The 19,742-nt window shown below is 67.7% G+C and overlaps 1 protein-coding gene across 6 annotated transcripts; it reads right to left on the reverse strand.

Moving 5' to 3' along the window:
• Positions 1–3,854: 3,854 nt before the first annotated feature.
• Positions 3,855–17,185, reverse strand: FGFR3 (fibroblast growth factor receptor 3). Of its 6 annotated transcripts, none has more exons than XM_065878279.1 (17): positions 17,018–17,185; positions 11,387–11,653; positions 11,192–11,245; positions 9,434–9,606; positions 9,227–9,350; positions 8,960–9,150; positions 7,200–7,344; positions 6,564–6,754; positions 6,074–6,219; positions 5,610–5,731; positions 5,423–5,533; positions 5,159–5,349; positions 4,954–5,076; positions 4,806–4,876; positions 4,457–4,594; positions 4,195–4,300; positions 3,855–4,081 (listed from the first exon to the last, which is right to left on the reverse strand). In XM_065878279.1, exons 1-17 carry the CDS (start codon positions 17,127–17,129, stop codon positions 3,935–3,937), a joined length of 2,412 nt encoding a protein of 803 aa, XP_065734351.1. In that variant the 5' UTR covers positions 17,130–17,185; the 3' UTR covers positions 3,855–3,934. The 6 variants fall into 6 exon arrangements, with proteins under 6 accessions (XP_065734351.1, XP_065734353.1, XP_065734352.1 ...); XM_065878281.1 differs by having other exon boundaries at positions 3,935–4,081; positions 9,434–9,603; positions 17,018–17,129; XM_065878280.1 differs by having other exon boundaries at positions 3,935–4,081; positions 6,074–6,222; positions 9,434–9,603; positions 17,018–17,129.
• Between the last annotated feature and the right edge of the window lie 2,557 nt (positions 17,186–19,742).

Below are 19,742 nucleotides of genomic sequence, written 5' to 3' on the forward strand. Positions count from 1 at the left end.
GGGCTACTGGCTGTGTGCCCCAGGCACTGCCCCAGACACCCTGCCGTGGAAGTCTCATGACCCCCCACAGGAGCCACCAGCACGTCCATGGCCATCCCCCTCCAAAAGCCACACGTAGCGGGAGGAGGGACATCCAGATGGGGTCCTGATTTAAAACCTTTAAAACCTGCATCAACTGTGGTGGGGGGGCGACTGGGTACGTTCTGTTCCCGGTGGCGTCATGTGTTTTTACACGTGGTGATGCGGCCCCCTGAAGACCATGGGGCCGAGAGGTAGACAACTGCGTCAGAGTGTATTCAGGCACCCGCCTGGGGAAGAGGACACCGAGAGGTCGCTGTCCAGCCTGGCGACACTACAGGGGGGGAACAAGATTCCGGAGGCCAGGGGGCCAGGACAGAGGTGCAGACGCACGCACCAGGTGAGTCACCCCAGGCCGCGAGGGGAAGGCAGAGGGCAAGGCCGGACCTAGAGGTCCGAGAATGGGGGCTCCGGACCCTCTGAGGGCGGGCGGAGTGTTGGCGCCTTGCTCCCTAAGCCCCCCAGCAGCCCGCCCCCGGGCCTGGGCCGGACCCCACCGGCCCTGGGGCTCTGAGAAGACGCCGGGCCGCGGGTGGAGGCGGGGCCGAGGTGAGGGGCGGGGCCAGGCGGGCGAGGGGGCGTGGCAGTGTTGGGGAGGGGAGGGGAGGGGCGGGGAGGTTCCGGGGAGGACTGAGCGGCTCCCCTGTCGGGCCCCCCAACCTGCCCACCTGGGCCCGTCCCTCTCCGGCCAGCGCCCCGCCCCGGGTCTCCGTCCGGTGTTCCGGAAAGCCGCGCCTCGCCCGCAGCCAGTCCCCTCGGTGTCCAGAGCGCGCACCCGGAGCCCAGCCGGGTTGAGGCAGGAGAGAGGCCGGGGGCAGAGCTGGGGCTCGGCCCGGCCTGCGCTAGAGGACCCCGCACTGCGCCCGCCTCGCCGCATCCCCGCCTCCTGGCCTTGGCCTCCCTCCAGGCTCTGGCCTTCGCTGGCCTCCTTGCCATCCCCGTCACTATCGCTGCGTGTCTCCCGAGCGTTGGACACAAACGCGGGGTCTCTGGCAGGCTGGAGGGGCTTGGGGGCTGGGAGCGCTTTCCCGAGTTGGGTCAGGTATTGGGCGGCATCGTTATCCAGAACCAAGCTCCTAGCAACCTCCCCTGCTCTCCAGAAAGAGGCCCCAGAAACCCCCTCAGTTGGAAGGTGAGTTGGACACAGCAATAAGGGGAGCGAGTTTCTTAGAAGCCAGAGTAAAAGTTCACACCGTCTAAGACCGTGAGGCACGAGGGACAGAGGCAGGGGCACCAGGTGGCAAAGCAGGGGCTAGGGGGGGAGGGACAGCCAGCCCTGGGCAGCGCTGGGTCCCAGGGAGGGTGTGAGTCTGCATAGCCACCTGTCCCTGAATCCACCCGAGTCCCCCACTTGGCCTGGGCACTGCTGCCTCCTCCACGAAGCCTTCCCAGACTTACTCCCACCACTGCTGGGTGGGTGCCCTTCTCGGTCTTCCCTCTCCCTCGGGCTGTGATGTGCAGTAGACGGGCCCAGATGCTGTCACTGGGTCCTCAGCACCCCAACGAGCCGGGCATCAGCATGCAGCACCTGCCCAAAGCTGAAGGAGTGGCGGCGGCGGAGCGCAGGGGGCAATGGTGGGGCCCAAGGCGGGTGCCAGGCCCGGGAGGGGGTGGGAAGCCAGCCAGGAGCAGGAGTGTGGCCAGGAGTGCAGACGACTGAATCAGGACGCCAGGTGAGGGCTTTGTTTACATGGGGCTCCATGGGGGGGACCCACCTAGAAACGTCCCCCTCCCCAGCTGACAGGGTAGGCAGACACCAGGAGGCAGGGTGAGGAGAGGGAGGCCTCGGAACCAGCAACAGGTTACCCGGATGTGACCCTCAGGGCCCCTGAACTCCACTAGCTGGGGACAGATAGGGGATGGGCAGGCCCAGAGGATTTCCCCATTGCCCCCTCCCACAAACACATCACCTGCATTCCCTGCCCTTGGAGACCCCCGACCAAGGCAGCGAAGACCACTGGTGACCCTGAGGTTCCACCCTGCCAGCGTCGGGCCCCCGTGCAGCTGGGCACACCGGATCACCCTCACCCTAGCTCTGCCCAGGACACATCGTCTCTGAGCCAAAGACCTGGGCTGGAAAGCCTTGGAGAGCGCAAGACCCAGGCATCCAGTCTAGTCTGGGGTCCCCACCCCTGCAGCTGTTGCTCCAGCAGCAACTAGTGACCCCTCCCTCCTCGGGGGACAGATGACAGGACTTGTCCCAGGTGGGCAGTGAGTACCCGGGAGCTGCCCGGGACTCCAGGACAGGAGACAAGAAAGCATGGATCTGAACCAGTTGTCTGTTTATTTCTTGGAAAGCACGTCTGCTGGTTTGGGCCAACACCTTTGGCCCCCAGAAGGCTGGGGGCCCTGAGAACCGAGACCACCCCGAGCCCGCTGACAAGCAGAGAACAGCCGCCCAAACTCAGGGCCATTAACAGTACAAAAAGTAACAAAACTGCATTTGTGGCTTTCTCTCCCAAGCTTTGAAAGGTAGCAGTCCGGGCTACAAAAGTCTAGAAGCGTTGCGTAAGAAGTGTTAAATCTACAGCGAATACCTCTTGTAAAAACTCAATAAATTATATATATAGATATATATAAACTTGTAACATCTAATAACATCTGAACCTGCATGCAGGGCTGCCCCCCCCCACCCCAAAACTGCCTCCCCGCCTGGAACACATGGCAATTAGAAGAACCTGTATGAAAATACCAGCTTGCTTTGAAGTCTAAAAAAATAAATCTCCTAAAGAAAAATCCTATAGAAATCTACTTCTCCTGCAAAAGAAGGCCAAAGGAAATAAAATATCCCCTCAGAATCATCTCAAACTATTAACGACCCTTTAGGGTATCAGGGGGCTGGCTCCGGCCTTGGGGTGTGGGCTGGACACACCCTCAGCAATGCCCCTAAACAAAGCATAAACCATCTCACTGTTAATAAGTTAAAACTTAAGCCTCTGCCGTGCAGCGGGCTGAATGCTAGGAGCCTGGGGAGTGACGGGGACACAGGCTCTGGGGGTCGATAAATAGCTTTACAAACATACAGGTCCAGGAACAATTTTTAAAACAAAACTGCGGTGCCAGAAGAGCCCCTCCAACCTCTGCTGGTTTTTGCGTCTCAACAGCGAGCCCCCAGGGCGCCTCCCTCGACTAGGGCACCCCGGCCCCTGCACCCTCAGGGCCCCGTGCCTCAGTTGTACCAGCCTTCCTTCTTCCATATAGATATTTATATATATATGTATGTGTATATCATATACACGCATCTATTTATATAAATGTACACTCATTTCTGGAATAAACCTTTCGGATAGAAGTTAAAGGCTCCCGCCTTCAGGTACCCGTAATTTCAGTCTCTGAGGGTCAAGGTGGGAAGTGGGGAGGCCTGGAGGTGGGGAGCTGCTAACACCCACCCCAGGCGCAAGGTGCCACTTGGGTGGGAGGTGCGCCGCACGGGGGCTTCCCTGTAGGCTCAGCTTGGGCACTTGGAGGGGCGGCCTCAGCCCACTCTGGACACTGGAGCCCGGCCCGCCCCGATGCTCCCTGTGGGGTGGCAGCGGGGGTCAGGGGAGCCTGGGGAGGGGCCCGGCTCCTTGCCCTGAGGAGCCCCACGGGAGGAGCCCCTTACATTCTACGTCCAGTCCACCGGTGCTGCCGGCCCAGGTGGCCAGGAGGTCACCGTACAGCAGGGCGGGCACGCCGGGGACCCCAGAGCACACACGAGTGCACACATGTGGAAGTTGTCTGTCCATCTGTCCACCAGTTCCAGGTCTTGAGCCCAGGCCGGCGAGACCCGTTGGTCACGGCACACCAGCGGCAGCACGGCGGGCTGGGGTCCGCTCTCACGTCGATGGGGGCTTGGCCCGCAGGCCGCGGCCCTTCACGTCCGCGAGCCCCCGCTGCCTGGTGGGGCCGGGGGCAGCAGGTCATGGGCGAACACGGAGTCGTCCCCTGAGGAGCCGGAGCTGGGGGTGTCCTGGCCGCCCGGCGAGTACTGCTCGAAGGGCACCGACAGGTCGAGGTACTCCTGCGAGCGGGCCGGGGTGGGGGCGCGGTCAGTGCTACACCACCTCCAACGCCCGAGCCGCCCAGGCCCGGGGCGGGGGGTGGGCGGGGGGGGGCAGCGGGGCCCGCACTCACGTCGGTGGATGTAACGGTGAGCACACGGTCCAGGTCTTCCACCAGCTGCTTGAAGGTGGGCCTCTGGGAGGGCACGGCGTGCCAGCACTCGCGCATGATCATGTACCTGGGGGCAGCACTCGGGTGGGCCCTGCCCTGCGCCCGCACACCGCGCCCGTCCCCCTCCCTTGGGAACAGCCTCGAGGCCGGCCCTCCCCCTGCCCGGGGGCGGGGCTCAGTGGGGCCCAGCGGGGTCCCGAGGTGACAGGCGGGGCGCGCTCACAGATCGTGCGTGCAGTTGGCCGGCTTGTCCATGCGGTGGCCTTCCTTCAGCAGCTTGAAGAGCTCCTCCACGGGGATGCCGGGGTACGGCGAGCCCCCCAGCGTGAAGATCTCCCAGAGTAGGACACCGAAGGACCAGCTGTGGGCGGCGGGGGCGCGGCACCGTCAGCCCACCCTGCCGCCCACGGTCCCCCGTGCATGCGGAAGCCACAGGACAGGCCCCAGTGGGGCGCAGGGGGCTACCGATGGTGCCCGGCTCTGCCCCACAGCTCCCCGGCCCCTGCCCTGGTGTGGCCTGTGCCCCGCCCGGCTCCCCACCCCACCCCCGCCCGGGTCTGGGGGCCACGTACACGTCACTCTGGTGGGTGTAGACGCGGTCAAACAAGGCCTCGGGCGCCATCCACTTCACGGGCAGGCGGCCCTGGGAGGAGGAACGGGGTTTGCTGACCGCCAGGCGCCCTCCCGGCTTGAGCCCCCACCCCCCCAGGCCGGGCTCACATTGGTGGTCTTCTTGTAGTAGTCGAGATTGTGCACGTCGCGGGCCAGGCCAAAGTCCGCGATCTTCATCACGTTGTCCTCGGTCACCAGCACATTGCGGGCGGCCAGGTCCCTGTGGATGCACTGGGCACAGGACGGCGGTTGAGGCGGTCGCCACCGGCTGCTCCCTCCGCCCCCCGCCCGGCCCGGCCCCGCCGGCGCTCACCTTCTGCGAGGCGAGGTACTCCATGCCCCGCGCCACCTGGTAGGCGCAGGAAACCAGGTCCTTGAAGGTGAGCTGCTCCTCGGGCAGCCGGCAAGTGTCGAAGGAGTAGTCCGTGCCCGGGGGCCGCCGCGCCCGCAGGTACTCCCGCAGGTTGCCCTTGGCCGCGTACTCCACCAGCACGTACAGGGGCCCTGCGAGCACCGGGGTCTCAGAGGGGGCTGCACCTGGGGGCCGCCCGCCGCCCGCCGCGGGCCCAGCACCCACCGCCCTGCGTGCAGGCGCCCAGCAGGTTGATGATGTTCTTGTGCTTCCCGATCATTTTCATCATCTCCATCTCGGACACCAGGTCCGACAGGTCCTTATCTGTGGCGTCATCTGCGCGGGGAGGGGGTCTGTCAGGCTGGGCCGCCCCAGCCTTGTCCAGGCTCCCCTCGCCACGCCCCTCCCTCACCTTTCAGCATCTTCACCGCCACCGTGACGGGCTTGGCAGCCCGGTCCTTGTTGATGCCGATGGCCTCCGCCATGACCACCTGGCCGAAGCAGCCCTCCCCGAGAGGCTTGCCCAGAGTCAGCCTGGCGGCAAAAGCAGAGAAGCGATGAGCACGCCCGCCCGCTCGAGGCACTGTCCCAGGCAGCCTGAGGTGCAGTGCCACCGCCTCCAGGAAGCCCACCACCCTCGCCCCGGCGACCGTGCTCATGCTGGAGGACCTTGCCCCCGGCCTCTGGGCCGATGAGAGCACTTCCTGGGGCGGGTCCTCCCCGCCACGCCCCAGCCCCATCTCCGGCAGTGGCCTACCTGATTCCCATCTGAATGCAGCCAGGTCTGAGTGGGGCCCCTCCCCACCACTGGCCCCCACCGTGTGTGCGCCCCCCGCCCCCCCGGGCCAGGGCCCCAGGCCTTCGCACACCACTGACCGGGCCCGGGACAGCTCCCACTTGGGGTCGGCGGGCAGCTCGAGCTCAGAGACGTTGGCCAGCGCGGGGCCCTCCCCCGAGGACAGCCGGGCGATCCGCACCAGCGGCGTGTTGGAGCTCATGGACGAGCTGGACTCCAAGGACACCTGCTTGGGTCAGCAGGGGCAGGTTGGTGCTGCGGGGCCGCACGACCGGGGCGCAGGGGCGAGGGTGCGGCCCCCTCGGACCGTAGGCCGAGGCCGGGCCTGGGATGGCTGCCTGACTCCTGCACAGCACTGAGCCAAGACTTCTAAAATGTCCTGTGCCCAGAGTGACCCGGCTCTGTGCGGTGACCACAGAGACCAGTGAGGGCTCGGCACCCCCCACAGCAGAGGGGCTGTCCCCCGGCAGGCCCCGGGCCTTGACACTAGGAAGGGGACTGAGCGTGGGAGCCCAGGAGGCCGGGGCAGGGGCACGGGCAGCTCGGAACCTGGTATCTACTTTCTGTTACCTGTCGCTTGAGCGGGAAGCGGGAGACCTTGTGCACGGCGGGCGAGCCCAGGCCCTTCTTGGGGGGGCTGCGCAGGCGGCAGAGGGCCACAGCGGCCACCACCAGGATGAAGAGAAGGAAGCCCACCCCGTAGCTGAGGACACCTGCGTACACACTGCCAGCCTCACCAGCCTCCACCAGCTCCTCCTCAGCTGCAAAGACACGGGCGTTGGGGGCCTGGCCCAGCCTCTCAGGAGCCCCCGCGGGCCGCCCTGGGCCGGGCCGGGGGCTCAGCTCCCCTGGTGCGAGTGCTGAGGCCTGAAGGGCCTACTCGTTGAAGGTCCAGCAGCCAGAAATACCTGGGCCAGGAGGGGCAGACCCAGGACAGAAAGAGCCCAGCGGAGCCAGCGGCACCCTCACCCGCCACCCGGGAGACACCAAAGCCATCGCATCGGCTGCTGGGGACCCCGTGGGGATGGGGCGCTCGAGGGAGGCCCTCTGGGCCAAGACAGGGCCGTGTGGGCTCTGTCCCCATACCGGGCACAGGGCCTGGCTCGGGGGCTCTGCAGTCCCCTGCCTATTCCCGATGGCGTTGGCGTGTCCCGAGCTGCAGCCCCGAGAGGACAGGCGCAGAGCGAGCGCAGCAGGAGCTGGTACCTGGCAGCACCACCAGCCACGCAGAGTGATGGGAAAACCCGATAGAATTGCCCGCCAGACACGTGTACTCCCCCGCGTCCTCAAAGGTGACATTGTGCAAGGACAGAACCTCTAGCTCCTTGTCGGTGGTGTTAGCGCCCGCCGTCTACAAAGAAAGAACAGAGCGCGATAGGAGAGCGCCAGCACCTCCCGCGGGCACCACAGCCAGAGTCCACGCGGCGACGATCCAGCCAGGCTGCAAGGAAAACGCCGCCACCACCACCACGGCCACGGCCATGGCGGCCGAGGGCCCCCTGCCTCGTGCGTCCACACCGAGCCCGAAGCCAGTCCCTCCACCGGCAAGTCCTCTGTCCCAGGTGAGCCAGGCGTGCGACCAGCAGCACAGCAGGAGGGGTTAGCGCGCACCAGGAAGGGCAGGCGGGTGGGCAGGCGACACGGAGACGGGCAGGAAGTGAGCCGCAGCGGGAGCAGGGGCCAGAGAGAGGGATGGAGGGAGAGCGCGAGAGCCAGAGCAGCGGAAGACGGACTCCGGCCCGGCCTCGGGGCTGAGGTCCTCTGGGCGGGGGGGGGGGGGGGGTGGTGGTGGTGGTGCAGGCGGGTCAGCACAGGCCACGGGGGCTCAAAGCAGGCAGTCACGGCGGAGGCCAGAGAGGCGGCGGCGCAGATGTGGCCACGCCAGGAGCAGAGTGTGAGCCGGGGACGGGGCACGAGCGGCGGGGCGTGCGGGTGGGCGCAGGGCCAGGGCGTCGGAGCTGGAGCTCGGCGTGCCAGGCAGGCGTGGGACAGAGTTGTTACCTGCTTGGGGCCCGTGAACACGCAGCCAAAAGGCCTTCTCAGCCACGCCTATGAAATTGGAGGCTCGACAGAGGTACTCGCCCCCGTCGCGCTCGGACACATTGGCCAGGCGGAGGCGCGCGTCGGCCTCCACACTCTCACTGATCCACGACTGCAGGGACAAGAGACCCGGCTCAGGCGCGGAAGCCCCGCCGGGCATGGAAGTGGCCGCGCAGGAGCGGGCCTGTCTAGACCCCAGGCTCTGAGGCTCTGAGACCCCCAAGGAATGGATGGGCAGACTAGGCTGTGCCAGCTAGGAAGGCTGCCTGGAGGCGGCTTGCAGGCACCTCACGGCGGCTGTCGTCTCAGCAGATGCGCCTTCCCCTCATCCACCCCAACAGCCCGGACCCTGGCTGGTGGCGCTCAGAGAGGCCCTCCCAGGGCACTGGAGCTGCCCACCGCGGGGGCCCCGGCTGCCACACGGCTGGGCCGAGAGCACCCGGTACCGCCCCGCGGCTAGTCTGGACCCCTGCTCCCGCCCCGCAGGCCCATCTCGTTTCTAAACAGATGTTTCTCTTTGGGCTGCAAGTGTTGCGATCACCCCAACTCGGGGGTCCCCCACCGCCGGGGCCGTGGGAACAAAGCTCAGGTGGTCCTGCCCTGAGGGCCCAGCGAGGTGGGCGGGTGGCCGTCTGAAGGCAGACAAGGGCGCAAGGACACAGGGCTCACTGTAGGTCCTGGCGTGCCGGGCCGGGCCCCATCTCCCGAGCCGACCCCCGGCTGCTTCTCCCCGCAGGTCCAAAGCCTGTGCCCCGCGACCCCCGTCCTTTAAACACGACAGGCCTCCTGCCTGGGATGCCCTCCCTGTCCCCGGCGAAGGGGGCCCCCGCAGGGCCGGGCCTGACGGCTCACCTGCAAGGAGCACCCCCCCCCGCCCCCGCCCCAGCCCGCCTGCCCCACCCAGCCAGCGGCGCGGCGGGGCCCACCTTGAGCACCGTGACATAGGGCGTGCCGTCGGGCCCCACTTTGCTGCCGTTCACCTCCACGTGCTTGAGCCACTGGATGTGGGGCTGCGCGTCGCTGTACACCTTGCAGTGGAATTCCACGTCGCTGCCCAGCACCGCCGTCTGGTTAGCGGGCAGCCCCGCCTGCAGGATGGGCCGGTGCGGGGAGCGCTCTGCGGGACAGGGGGCGCTCAGAGGCTGCCTGACCCGCGTCCGCTTGCCGCCCACACCCGCCAGCCCGGGCCTCACCCAGCACGTCCAGAGTGTACGTCTGCCGGATGCTGCCGAACTTGTTCTCCACGACGCACGTGTAGTTGCCGCGGTCCGAAGGCACCACACTCTCCATGACCAGGCTCCACTGCTGGTGCCGTAGCTGCAGGGGGACACGGGTGAGTGGACGGCGGGCTGTGCCCTGCTGGCCGGCGCCGAGGCCCCAGCGCCCCCCGCCGGGCCCACCTTGATGCCCCCGATGCGGTGCTCGCCTCGGAACTCCTTGCCGTTCTTCAGCCAGGAGATGGACGGGGTGGGGTTGCCGGCGGCTGGGCAGCGGAAGCGAACCGTGTTGGCCGCCGGCACGGCCAGCAGCTTCTTGTCCATCCGCTCGGGCCGCGTCCAGTAAGGGGCCCCTGCTGGCAGAGGGGCACGGGAAGGCTGTGACCAGGGTGGGAGTAGAGGCCTGCCTGCCCCGCGCCAGCCTCAGTCTCCCCTCCTGTGTAGGAAAGGTCAGCCTTTCGAAGACCCCTGCCTGGGCTGGACGAGCCTTCGGTGGCCTCAGTGCCACCTCCCGGCATTCAAAAGCCAGGTCCCCTCCCTTCCCGTCCACTTCCCTCAAGCACCTCCTCCAGCCGAGAGGACCCCGGGCGCCACACTACGGCCCAGGAGCCTTCACGACACAAAGGTGTCCTCCCAGGGGAGCACCCACCCACCCAGGCAGGCCCACCAGAGGGGAGACGCAGCCCGCAGAGGGACCAGGTCACGCCGGGCTAGGAAGCCCGGCTGGATGCACGGGCAGGGCCAGGCCTTGGGAGCTTACCAGGAGGCAAGACCCAGCCACCCACAAAACCCGGAGCCTTGAGACCGGCCAGGAGCCACTCTCCACACCATGGGCACCAGGTGGGGACGCGGTGAAAGGGTGTCTGGGAGGCCCTGCTCCCCCATCCTGTTTTCCAGGACCATCCCACCCCCACCCTCACAGCCCAACTGGCTTTTCTCCCTTGGGGTTGGGGTGAGGCTGCATTCCCACCACGGGGAGGCTGGGTGGGTGTCCCCAGGAGGGAGGGAGCCCTTCCCCGCGACCCTGCTGCCATCCGTGCAGCCACCTCCGAGAGGGTGCTGAAGCCCGGGTGGGGAGCAGTGTGGGCAGGCGCCGGGGGGAGGCGCCTCCAGAGCTCCGGGGGCCAGTGTCAGAGACCCCAGGGTGGCCCAGGGAGCCCGGCAGGGAGGGGCTGTTCCCTGGGACTGGAGACCGCGATGCCTTCAGGAAGGCAGCTCTGCCAGCAACCCTGCTGAGTGGCCCCTGAGCCCACTCAGGAAGAAGAACGCCAACCCCCTGCCTGGGACGGCCAGAGTGAGCGGGACACACAGGGGACAGGCGGGAGGCGGCGGGGCGCCCGCCAGGGCCCTCACCCCCGTCCCACATCTCGGGGCATGTCAAACTCAGCTCCTCCAAAACCAGACGCCACCTCCCTGAACCGGCCCCCGCCCGCTGGGCAAAGCCCATGCTGCTCACTGTTCCAGGCGCTGTCACCCTCAGCCTGTCACCGGAAAGCACCGCCGCAGCCCCTTCACAGCGAATGTGCCGGGACCTGCTGTCCCTGCTGCTCAGCGCCACGCCCCTCTCCCACCCGCACTGCCTCAGTCGCCCCCCACCGGCCCTAACCCCTCTGTCCGCTGCCGCCTGCCCTGTCTCAGTCACACGTGGGACGGGCCACCTCGCCCACAGGCCTCACTGCCCCAGCCCCGGCCACACCGGCCCCCCGGCTGCTCCTGGAGCCCCGGTCCCCGGTCCCCTCCCCACAGCACGGTGCCCCATCCCACCCGTCACCTGCCACCCGGAGCCCAGAGCTGGGCACGCATCCCCGCCACCCCACGCTAAGGGCCCCCCACGGAGGTGGCCCCCAGACCTCGGTCTCTCCCCTGCCTGGTGAGCAGGGCCCCAGTGGCAGGTCGGTCCCCAGCCCTGGGCAGCCCTGCGCGCCTGGAACCCGGGCTCACCTGTGTCTTCAGCCTCGTCTTCCCCATCTTCATCGTCTCCTGAGGACGGAGCATCTGTAGCGCAGGCGAGAGGGAAATATGGGAGGTGGCCCTGCGAGCAGGCAGGGGGCCCTCGCTCCGACGCCTCCCAGGGGCCTCCCCTCCCCCAAGACCACCAGGACCCTCGGGAGAATCGTGGGCCCCAGCGGGCCCTACCTGTCACGCGCACGGCGAAGTGGCACAGGACACTCTGCGTGAGGCGCTGGCGGCAGCTGTAGGCCCCGGCGTCCTCGTGGGAGGCGTTGAGCACCTGCAGCCGCTGCGGCCCCACCAGGATGCGGTCTGAGGGCGCCAGCCCCACGCCGTCCTTCACCCAGACCGTGGGCCCTGAGGGCGCCCCCGCGGGCCAGTGGCAGCTCAGCTCCACGGTGTCCCCGCTGCCGAAGACCAGCTCCTGCTGGCCAGGCTCAGGGCCCGGGACCTCTGCGGGCAAGATGGGGGCCCATGAGGCAGGCGCCCCCCAAACCAGGGGCGCCGGGGGCTCCGCACCCCGCACTGTGGCACCGCACGCGCCAGGGGCCATCTGGGGCCTGTGGGGGCTGAGGTGGGCCCAGGAGACGGAAGAGCCTGTGGTCCTGCCGACTGTCCCACAGGGCCGGGGCACGGGCACTGTTCATAGTGCCATCAGGTCTCCGTCCCGAGGACGACCCTGCTGTGGTAGCGCTTATGTAGAGGACACGTGAGGAAGCGGGAGGGGCCGCCCCAGTCCAGCACTGTCTGTAGACCCGGAACACTCCAGTTTCCGAGTGTCCAATTTTCCTTTGATTCTTTTCAGTGATTTAGAAATGCAGCATCCGCTCCGACCTCACGGGCAGCAGCGAAGCAGGAGGTGGGCGTGCTGTGCTTGGCCGACCTCAGCTAAAACAGAGGCTCGGAGGTGGGGACGAGCGGGGTAGTGACAAGACAATTCATCCCAGGAGGGGATTCCCACCTGGGGCCCCCCACCCCTCATCTTGGCTTCAAAACCAATTCGGGACCTGCCCAGCCCCAGAAGGGAGCGCCGCAGTCAGACAACACCCCCAAGCCTTCCACAAGAGCCCCAAGCTGACGCCGGCAAGGCCAGCCCAGAGTGGAGGCTCTCAGGGGCATGGACGGCCTGAGCCCCGACTCCGACTACACCTCCGCAGTAAATCAGAGAGAACACATACCCAGAAGGAGACTAGAAATACACAGACACGGTACCAGTTGTGGCCAGTGGGGCCTCACAGGCCAGTGGGGTGAGGGGACTTAGGACCCCTCATCTTACAGATGAGGACACAGGCGAGGGGAGGAAGACTGCAGACTCGGCTGGCGGCGAGGCCAGAGCAGGCACCGCCAGGCCGGGCTGAGGAGGCCCAGCCCACCTCTCCCCGCAGGTGCCGAGAAGTCGGGGTGGAGGGTCCTTGCCGAGGGCGGATGTCCACTGTGGCCCCTGCGCCCCTCCCCTGACCAGTGGCTGCCCAGATCCCAAGGGGCCAACAAGGCCTGGGACCCAGGGGCTGACCAGCCCCCCCAAGTCTCCCTGCCAGAGCTGGACAATGCACGGCGCAGGCAGGCAGCCTGGGCTTTGGGCCCGGGACAGGGGTGGGTGGTCCTACCACGCAGACCCAGCTGGGTTGGTCACACCGTTACTTGTCATTCTGCCGACGCACGGCCTAGATTCGAGGGCCCAGCTGCCCGTACTGGCCACGCCAGTCCCTGGCTCCTCTGACGGGCCCCATTCTGCCCCCCACCTCAGGAGGTTCCACAAGCTCGGCGCCCACCAGGAGGGTCCCTGAAGTGCCCATGGGGTCTGCATTCCCAGGGTCCCCACAGTCAGGGGGCTCCTGGCCTGACTTTCAGACCCCCAGTCCCGGCCACGGTGTTATGTGGGGACCACCCAGTGCCGGGAGCCAGCTGAGGCCCCCCAGAAGGCCGAGAACAGGCTGGCTGTGGCTGCCTCAGCCCCAGGCCCTGGCCCAAGGGCAACAGTTGTTGGTTCCGGTTTGGTCTGGGTGGCAAAGGCAGGTCAAGCCATCCGCACAAGTATTCACTTCGACCTGGTCCAGCAGGGGGCTGGGAGGACCCAGCACTCCGCCGAGGGCCAGCCCCGGACCTGCCCAGGACCCTGCCCCACTAGGTGGCCGTAGAGGCCAGGGACCTCCGGACCAGGGCCGGGACGGCAGGAGCACCTCCACTTCCTGCAGATCCAATCCACTCTGCACCACAGAGGACCCGGGGGAGACCAGGCAACGCCAAGGGGGGGCGGCGTCAGGCGGGGGGACAGAGTGACGGGCAGGGCCCGAGGGGGCACTCTGCCTAGAGGCGGTGAGGGCACATGCTCTGGGCTCCTCAGCTCCCACCACAATGGCCTCAGGAAGGAGGCTTTCTTGATCAACAAAAGGGGGCCCGTCCACACCCACACAGGCACTGGCGCCACACACGTCGGAAGACAAATGTCCTCTGTGCCACGGTGGGTGCCCACGTGCCATGCGGGGGTGGGCAGAGGTGGAATGTCCACCCCCGTGGGTCCCACAGCACCTGTTCCAGCCTGCACCCCCGCCAAAGGCCTGAGCTCGGTGAGGGGGCCGCCAAGGGGTACTGTGTCCTGGAGGGGCCAAGCCGGGCCTTCGGGCGCGTCTCCCAGGCCCAGAATCCTCCTGAATCTGCCACTCACGGGCCCCGTGACTCAGTTTCCCCCACTGGCAGGCCAAGGGGGCCACCACAAGCAGTTAAAGCACTGGAGCTGGTGAAAATAGGGGGCGCGAGACTCCCCTGCCCCAGGGCTACACCCCAAGATTGATGTCCACCAGGCCGCAGCCGGAGTGGAGCCAGCCTGCTCCGGAGGGCCGCGACCCCTGCTGGGGGAACTCGCTCCCGGTTTGGGGTCACTACAGTTGAGACCCGCTCAATGCATGTGGGGTGTGCAGGGGTCGGGCCACCCTCCACGAGAGGGGCCTGGAGGAGACCCCAGGGAACAAGCATCAAATCCAGACCCGATTCAGAGGAGGCGCCTGGACCTGACGACAGAGGAAGAGCAAAGCCCTCTGGCTCTGGATGTGGGTGAAGGTCTCTGATGCCAGGTACATGCTTTAAATGGCCGGGAGGTGCGCCCCAAAGGGACCGTGAAGTCATGGCCTTCCTGCCTCCCCAGTCCCCTCCCCACCCGGAAACAATATGAAAAGTTTCGTAACAAAGTGAGAAAAAGAAAGGGGTGGGATCCGGAGGCCTGGCGGGCTAATGAGGGCTTACAGGATTATGCAGCCTAATCCTCCAGCAGCCCTTCCGTTATCCTGCACGAGCGAGGAAACTGAGGCTGCAGGAAAGCAACCAGAACCAGGCTGGGCAGCCAGCAGCCTCGGGCCCAGCAGGGCCTGGGGTCAGGGAGCCCCCCGGTCCCCCAGCCTGAAGAGGCTCCTCACCATTCATTCACTTGTAAATCACTCAGGCCGGCCTGGCCACCCGCTCCCCCAAACCGGTACCTGGGCAGACGCCCCGCCTACCTCCTCAAGGAGACCCCTAGTTCCTCTCTAGGTTCAACTGTAAAATGGGGCGCACCAGGCCCCAGATAGGGCCCCAGGTGGGACTTGAGGGCCTGGTGGGGCGGGGGCACCCTTGGCTCAGTGCAGGGGCTCAGAGGCCAGAGGTCCAGCCTCAGGCTCAGCGCAGGTTAATGAACCACCCAGAGGCCCGCGGGGCTCAAAGTCCAGCCCTGAGGAGGAGCAGGTGGGGGAGGGTGCCGCCAGCGCCTTCCTGGGAAGTGCCCTCACCGCCCCCCCAGGCCCCTCCTGGCCGGGTGGGCCCCCATCAACCTTCCTGCCTGGCGGGGGCACCCCCCCCCCCCCCCCCCCGCCAGTGGCTTCGTGCGGAGATGGAGGCCGCCCTGGCGGGGCCTGGGGTGGCCAGGGCAGTCCAGCGGCGGACACCTTCCCCAGTGTCCGTGACCCCTGCCAGCTCCGGCTCCGTAATTTATGTTCCCCGGGAAAGTGCCAGGCTGGGACCTTTGTAAATTTCACGAGGCCTTTGTATTTTTACTGCCTGGCCCGTAGCCCAGCTCCTTCAGGAACCGGATTAGGTTTATTGACCTATCAACTCACTACCTGTTTCACCAACTTTACTGCGGGGACAGGGGCCCCGGTGCGCGGGCACCCCAGCCCCTGGGGGAGTCCTCAGAACGCTCTCCCCCAGGCGCGCATCTGGTGGGGGCGCTGCCAGTTCCCCGAGGCGGGGAAGGAGGGGGCCACTGCCCCACCTCCGCGCCGCAGGGGGTCCGGGAGGTCTGGAGCTCCGCCCACCGCCCCCTCCCCCGGGGCTAGTTGACATTCCCCGGCCGTAGGGAGTAATATCTTTATCTGAATGCGAATGCTAATTCGGGGCTCCCCCCGCGGCCGCCTATTCTGCGCCCCTGGAAGCGGGGGCCGCCCTAGCAAGCGCTAAAAGCGCGCCCTGACCTCCCGACGGCCTCTGTCACGCCGCTGAATGACACGCACATTCAAGCGCCGAGCCCACTTTCATTCATAAAAAAATGACATTGTTCCGAGAGGCCGCAGCCGCCGCCGGAGGAAGGGGCGCGGGGGACGCAGGGAGGGGCGGGCCGCCATCTGCCTCCGTCCAGCCCGCGGCCGCCGCCTCCCTGGCACTGCGCGCCCGCAGCCGCTCGACTCACACCTCCCCGCGAGGCCCGGCCGCCATCAATGCGCGGTCTGTGGCCGCGCCGAGGTACAAAGGAGCGGCTGTTCGGGTCTCGCCCGGGTGGGGCGTGAGCTCACCGGGCGAAGGCCTTCCTCCACGCCGCCGCCCGGCTGGGGACAGCGGTGCGCGCAGCCCCCTCGCCCGCGCCGGTCCTCGCCAGCGCCCCGGAGTTGGCGGTCTCCAGGGGGCGGGCTCCCTACGGCCTCCCCTCTCTGCCCGGCCGCCGCCGGGGGCCTGGCAGCGCGTGTGCGGGGCGTGGGCACCCGGAGCGCTCGGCCGGGCGCAGCGTGGGTCAGCGCGCGCTGCACCTCGAGGGCCTTGTGCGTGTGCGGGTCAGGGCCCGGTGCGAAGACGCGCTCCCGCCCCGCCCCTGCCCAGGCTCTACGGGCCCTCCTCGCAGACCCTCGACGTCCCGCTGGACCTTGACCGCCAGCGGGGTTCCGCGGCTCCACATCGCTCGGACATCCGCCCTCTCACCTCCCGGCCCCCGCCTGGCGTTCGCTGCACACCCCTGGGGGCAGTCATCTTAACTCACAGGGCATGAGAGCTGGGTGGGGGGAAACGGAGGCACTAGGTGTCACCTGGTCATGCAGGGCACTGAGGGGCCCCGGCCCCGGGCTGACGCACTCTCATACCCTCCCTCCAAAGTCCAACCTCTCGCTTTGGCTGAAGCTGGCCACGAACTGGGGCCCGAAGGGGGCTGGGGGAGAGGCACCAACAGCAGAAAGTGTCCGTCAGTGCAGAACCCGCGGAACAATAGGAATCGTGGAAACGCAGTCCCCGAGCCCTCCCCGACAGCGCCCAGAAACAGGCTGCGCCCCACTGGGGAACCGCTGGGGGCGGGGGTTGCGGACGCCACCGCGGTGCCCGGCTCGCCGCCGCAGCCTCGCACTTGGGTGGCAGCCCTGCGGCTCCAGGCGCCCCACAAACTGCCGCGCCAGCTCTGGCCCCGATCCCCGGGGAGGGAGGGCGGCAGAAACCCGGACGCTGGCCCCGCTATGCCAGCCCAGAGCAAGCCCTGGGGCCCATTCAGATCTCCGGCGCCCCACACCCACCCAGGCGCCCGTTCCCCGGCCCCGACGCTTCTGCCTGCCGGGGCCCAGTGCCCTCCCCAGCACCCGTCGGGTCCTTCCGTACCTGCTGCTCTCCGCACGACGCGCTGCTCCATGCCCGGGGACCCGGAGACAGCGCCGGTCATCACGACTGCCACGGCCACAAAGAACGCGAGGGCGCAAGCCGGAGCGCCCATAGCTGGGGCGGGTGTTACGACGTCCTCAGGCGGCGCGCGCCAGCATGCTGCCCCCCATGGCCCGGTTCTGGCACCGGCGGGAGGGCGCCACTCGGGAGTCTGTTGGAGGAGGCAGGCAACTCGTTACTCGGGCGCGCAGGGGCGGAGGCGGCGGTGGCAGGGCTCCTGCGCCCCAGCCCCTCCGATCCCCGTCCGCCCCGCCCGCCGCCGCCGCCCAGGGCTCCCGGGCCGCCTGGCGCCGGCCGCCGCCTCCCCGCCGCGGTCCCTCCCTCCCCCTTCCCTCCCTGGCTGCTGCAGAGCCCTCCCAGGGCGGCGGCGGCGGCGGCTGCAAACTTTCCAGAGCTGGAAGCCCGCGCCCCGGCCGGGCCCCGCCGCAGAGACCGCTCGGGATCCGAGCCCGCCGCGCGCCCTGGACCTGCCGCGCGCCCGCCTGGTCCCCTCGCGCCCGCCGGGTCCCCACGCACCGACCTGGCAGCAGCGGGCTCCCGACTCACTGAGCGCGGCTCTGGCTCGCGCTCGCTGCCCGCCGGCCCAGCGCCTGCGCCCCGTCCCACCGGCCGTCGGCTCGGCGGTGCGTCCGTGCGCCCGGCCGAGCTGGACCGCGCGGCGCCAGCTGCCCGCGCCGCCGCCGCCGCCGCCGCCGCCGCCGCCGCCGCCGCCGCCGCGCACTGAGCCCGGGCTGCCCGGCGCGCGGCAGCCAGTGGGGGCCGGCCTGCGCCCGCCCCGCCCCGCCCCGGCCACGCCCGCTCTGGCCCGCTCGGGCGCGGGGACACGCCCCTCCCCTGGGGCGGTCCGGAGGCGGGGCCGCGGCTTGCCTCGCCTCTGCCCGCGGAGGGGATTAGAGGGGGCGGGGCGGGGCGGGGCGGGGCGGGGGCGCCCGGCGGTCTCGGAGGGCGTGGGAGCCCGGCTCCGCGGCGAGGCCCCCAGTCGCACCGCTGGGCCCTGCGCTGAGGGCGGCCCCGCGCGGGGCGGGCGCACAGAGAGCCCGAGCGCAGGCTTCTCTTTGCACAGCGCGCAGTTCCGGTTAGCACCCGGCCGCCCACCAGTGGCTCAGGCCCCGGAAGGCTGGGAGGGAGGGGGCGGTGTAGAGAGGGGTGGTCTCTGTGGGTGAAACGTGTCAGGGAGGCTTCACAGAGAAGGAGCTGCACAGGCTGAGCCCGGAGGCGTGAGCCGCACAGAAAGCCTGGGGGCGAAGGACACTTCTGCCTGCCCGCCTGGGGTTGAAACGCTAGGGGACTCCGGAAGCTGCGGGCTCGCCCCTGCGTTTATTAAGCGACTGTTGCACACGCTTTATTAAGCGACTGGAGCTCAGCTGCGTGAGTGCCTAGCCAGAGAGGCTCACTTACCCCCACTACCCCAGGAGGAAGAAGTTTGGAGATGGGGTACTCGCCAGGCATCAGAATGGAGAGCAGCGCTGGGGGGCCCTGGGTGGGGGAATGCCAACCCTAGGGCTCGGAGGAAGGCCGAGGGGGGAGCTGGTGGCAGAGCCTGAGCTGCCAGGGATGTGCGGGGTCCTGGGGCGCTGCAGGGCAGGAGGACCCAGTGTGGCTGTGGCTTCTGTGTCCCCCTTCACAAGGAAGAGAGCTCTTCTCTCACTTTCAGGCAAGCCCAGGGGGGCGGGGACCTGCAGCAGCCAGACAGGAGAGAGGGTGACCTGGCTTGGCTCTGTGCTGCCCCAGCCAACTGCCTCTGGCCCACCTGGCTTGTGGCTTCTTGGACTCAGTTTGCTCATCAGGGAAATGGACAATGAGAGCCCCTGTGTGAACTGCTGCTCCTGCCATCCCACAGCTCCGGGTGCAGCCTGGAGACACCCCAGCCTCTGAGGCTAGACCTCAGGACCCTGGAAGGTCCCACTCCTCTGTGCCCACCCGACAGATGAGCGCCTCTGCTGTATGCTGCCCTCGTTGCCTGCTCTGGTCACACCCATGTCCCCCAGACTGGCCAGGGGCATCATCAGCTTCTGTGTGGGTCTGGCCAATGGGCAGCACGAGAGGGAGACGGGCACTTCCACTGTTCCTGAAGGGTGGGTGTGAGCCCCCCTCTTCCTCCAGTGACAGGCCTCGGTTGACCCCTGGGTACTAGACACCCTGGATTCCTTTCCTAGGGCTGCTGTCGCAAATTTCCACAAACTAGTTGCCTGAAACTTAGTCTTTCCCCGTTCTGAGGCCAGCAGTCTGAAATCAGGGTGGGGCCATTCCTCCCACCTGCTTCCCGCCCCCCCCACCCCCCCCCCACCCACCCCCCCCCCCGCCCCACCCCAGGCTCTAGGGGAGGATCCTTCCCGCCTCTTCCTGCCTCTTGTGGTTCTTGGATCCCTTGGCTTGTGGCTGCATCACTCAGATCTCTGCCCCCATGGTCACATGGCTTCTCTTCTGTTTTATAATGACACTTGTCATCGATGTAGGGCCACCCAGATGATCCAAGCTGATCTCCTGATCTCAAGAGCTTAACATAATGACCACAAAAGACTCTTTTTCCAAATAAGGTCACATTCCCAGGTTCCGGGGGTCAGGACATGGATCTCCCTTTCGGAGGCCCCCATCCTGTCCCATCCTACACCCCACAGTGGCTGGTTTCTTTGGTGCCGCCCACAGTTTGAAGTGGTCCCTTCAC

Source organism: Phocoena phocoena, chromosome 5 (assembly GCF_963924675.1).
Source record: "Phocoena phocoena chromosome 5, mPhoPho1.1, whole genome shotgun sequence".
Classification (NCBI taxonomy): domain Eukaryota; kingdom Metazoa; phylum Chordata; class Mammalia; order Artiodactyla; family Phocoenidae; genus Phocoena; species Phocoena phocoena.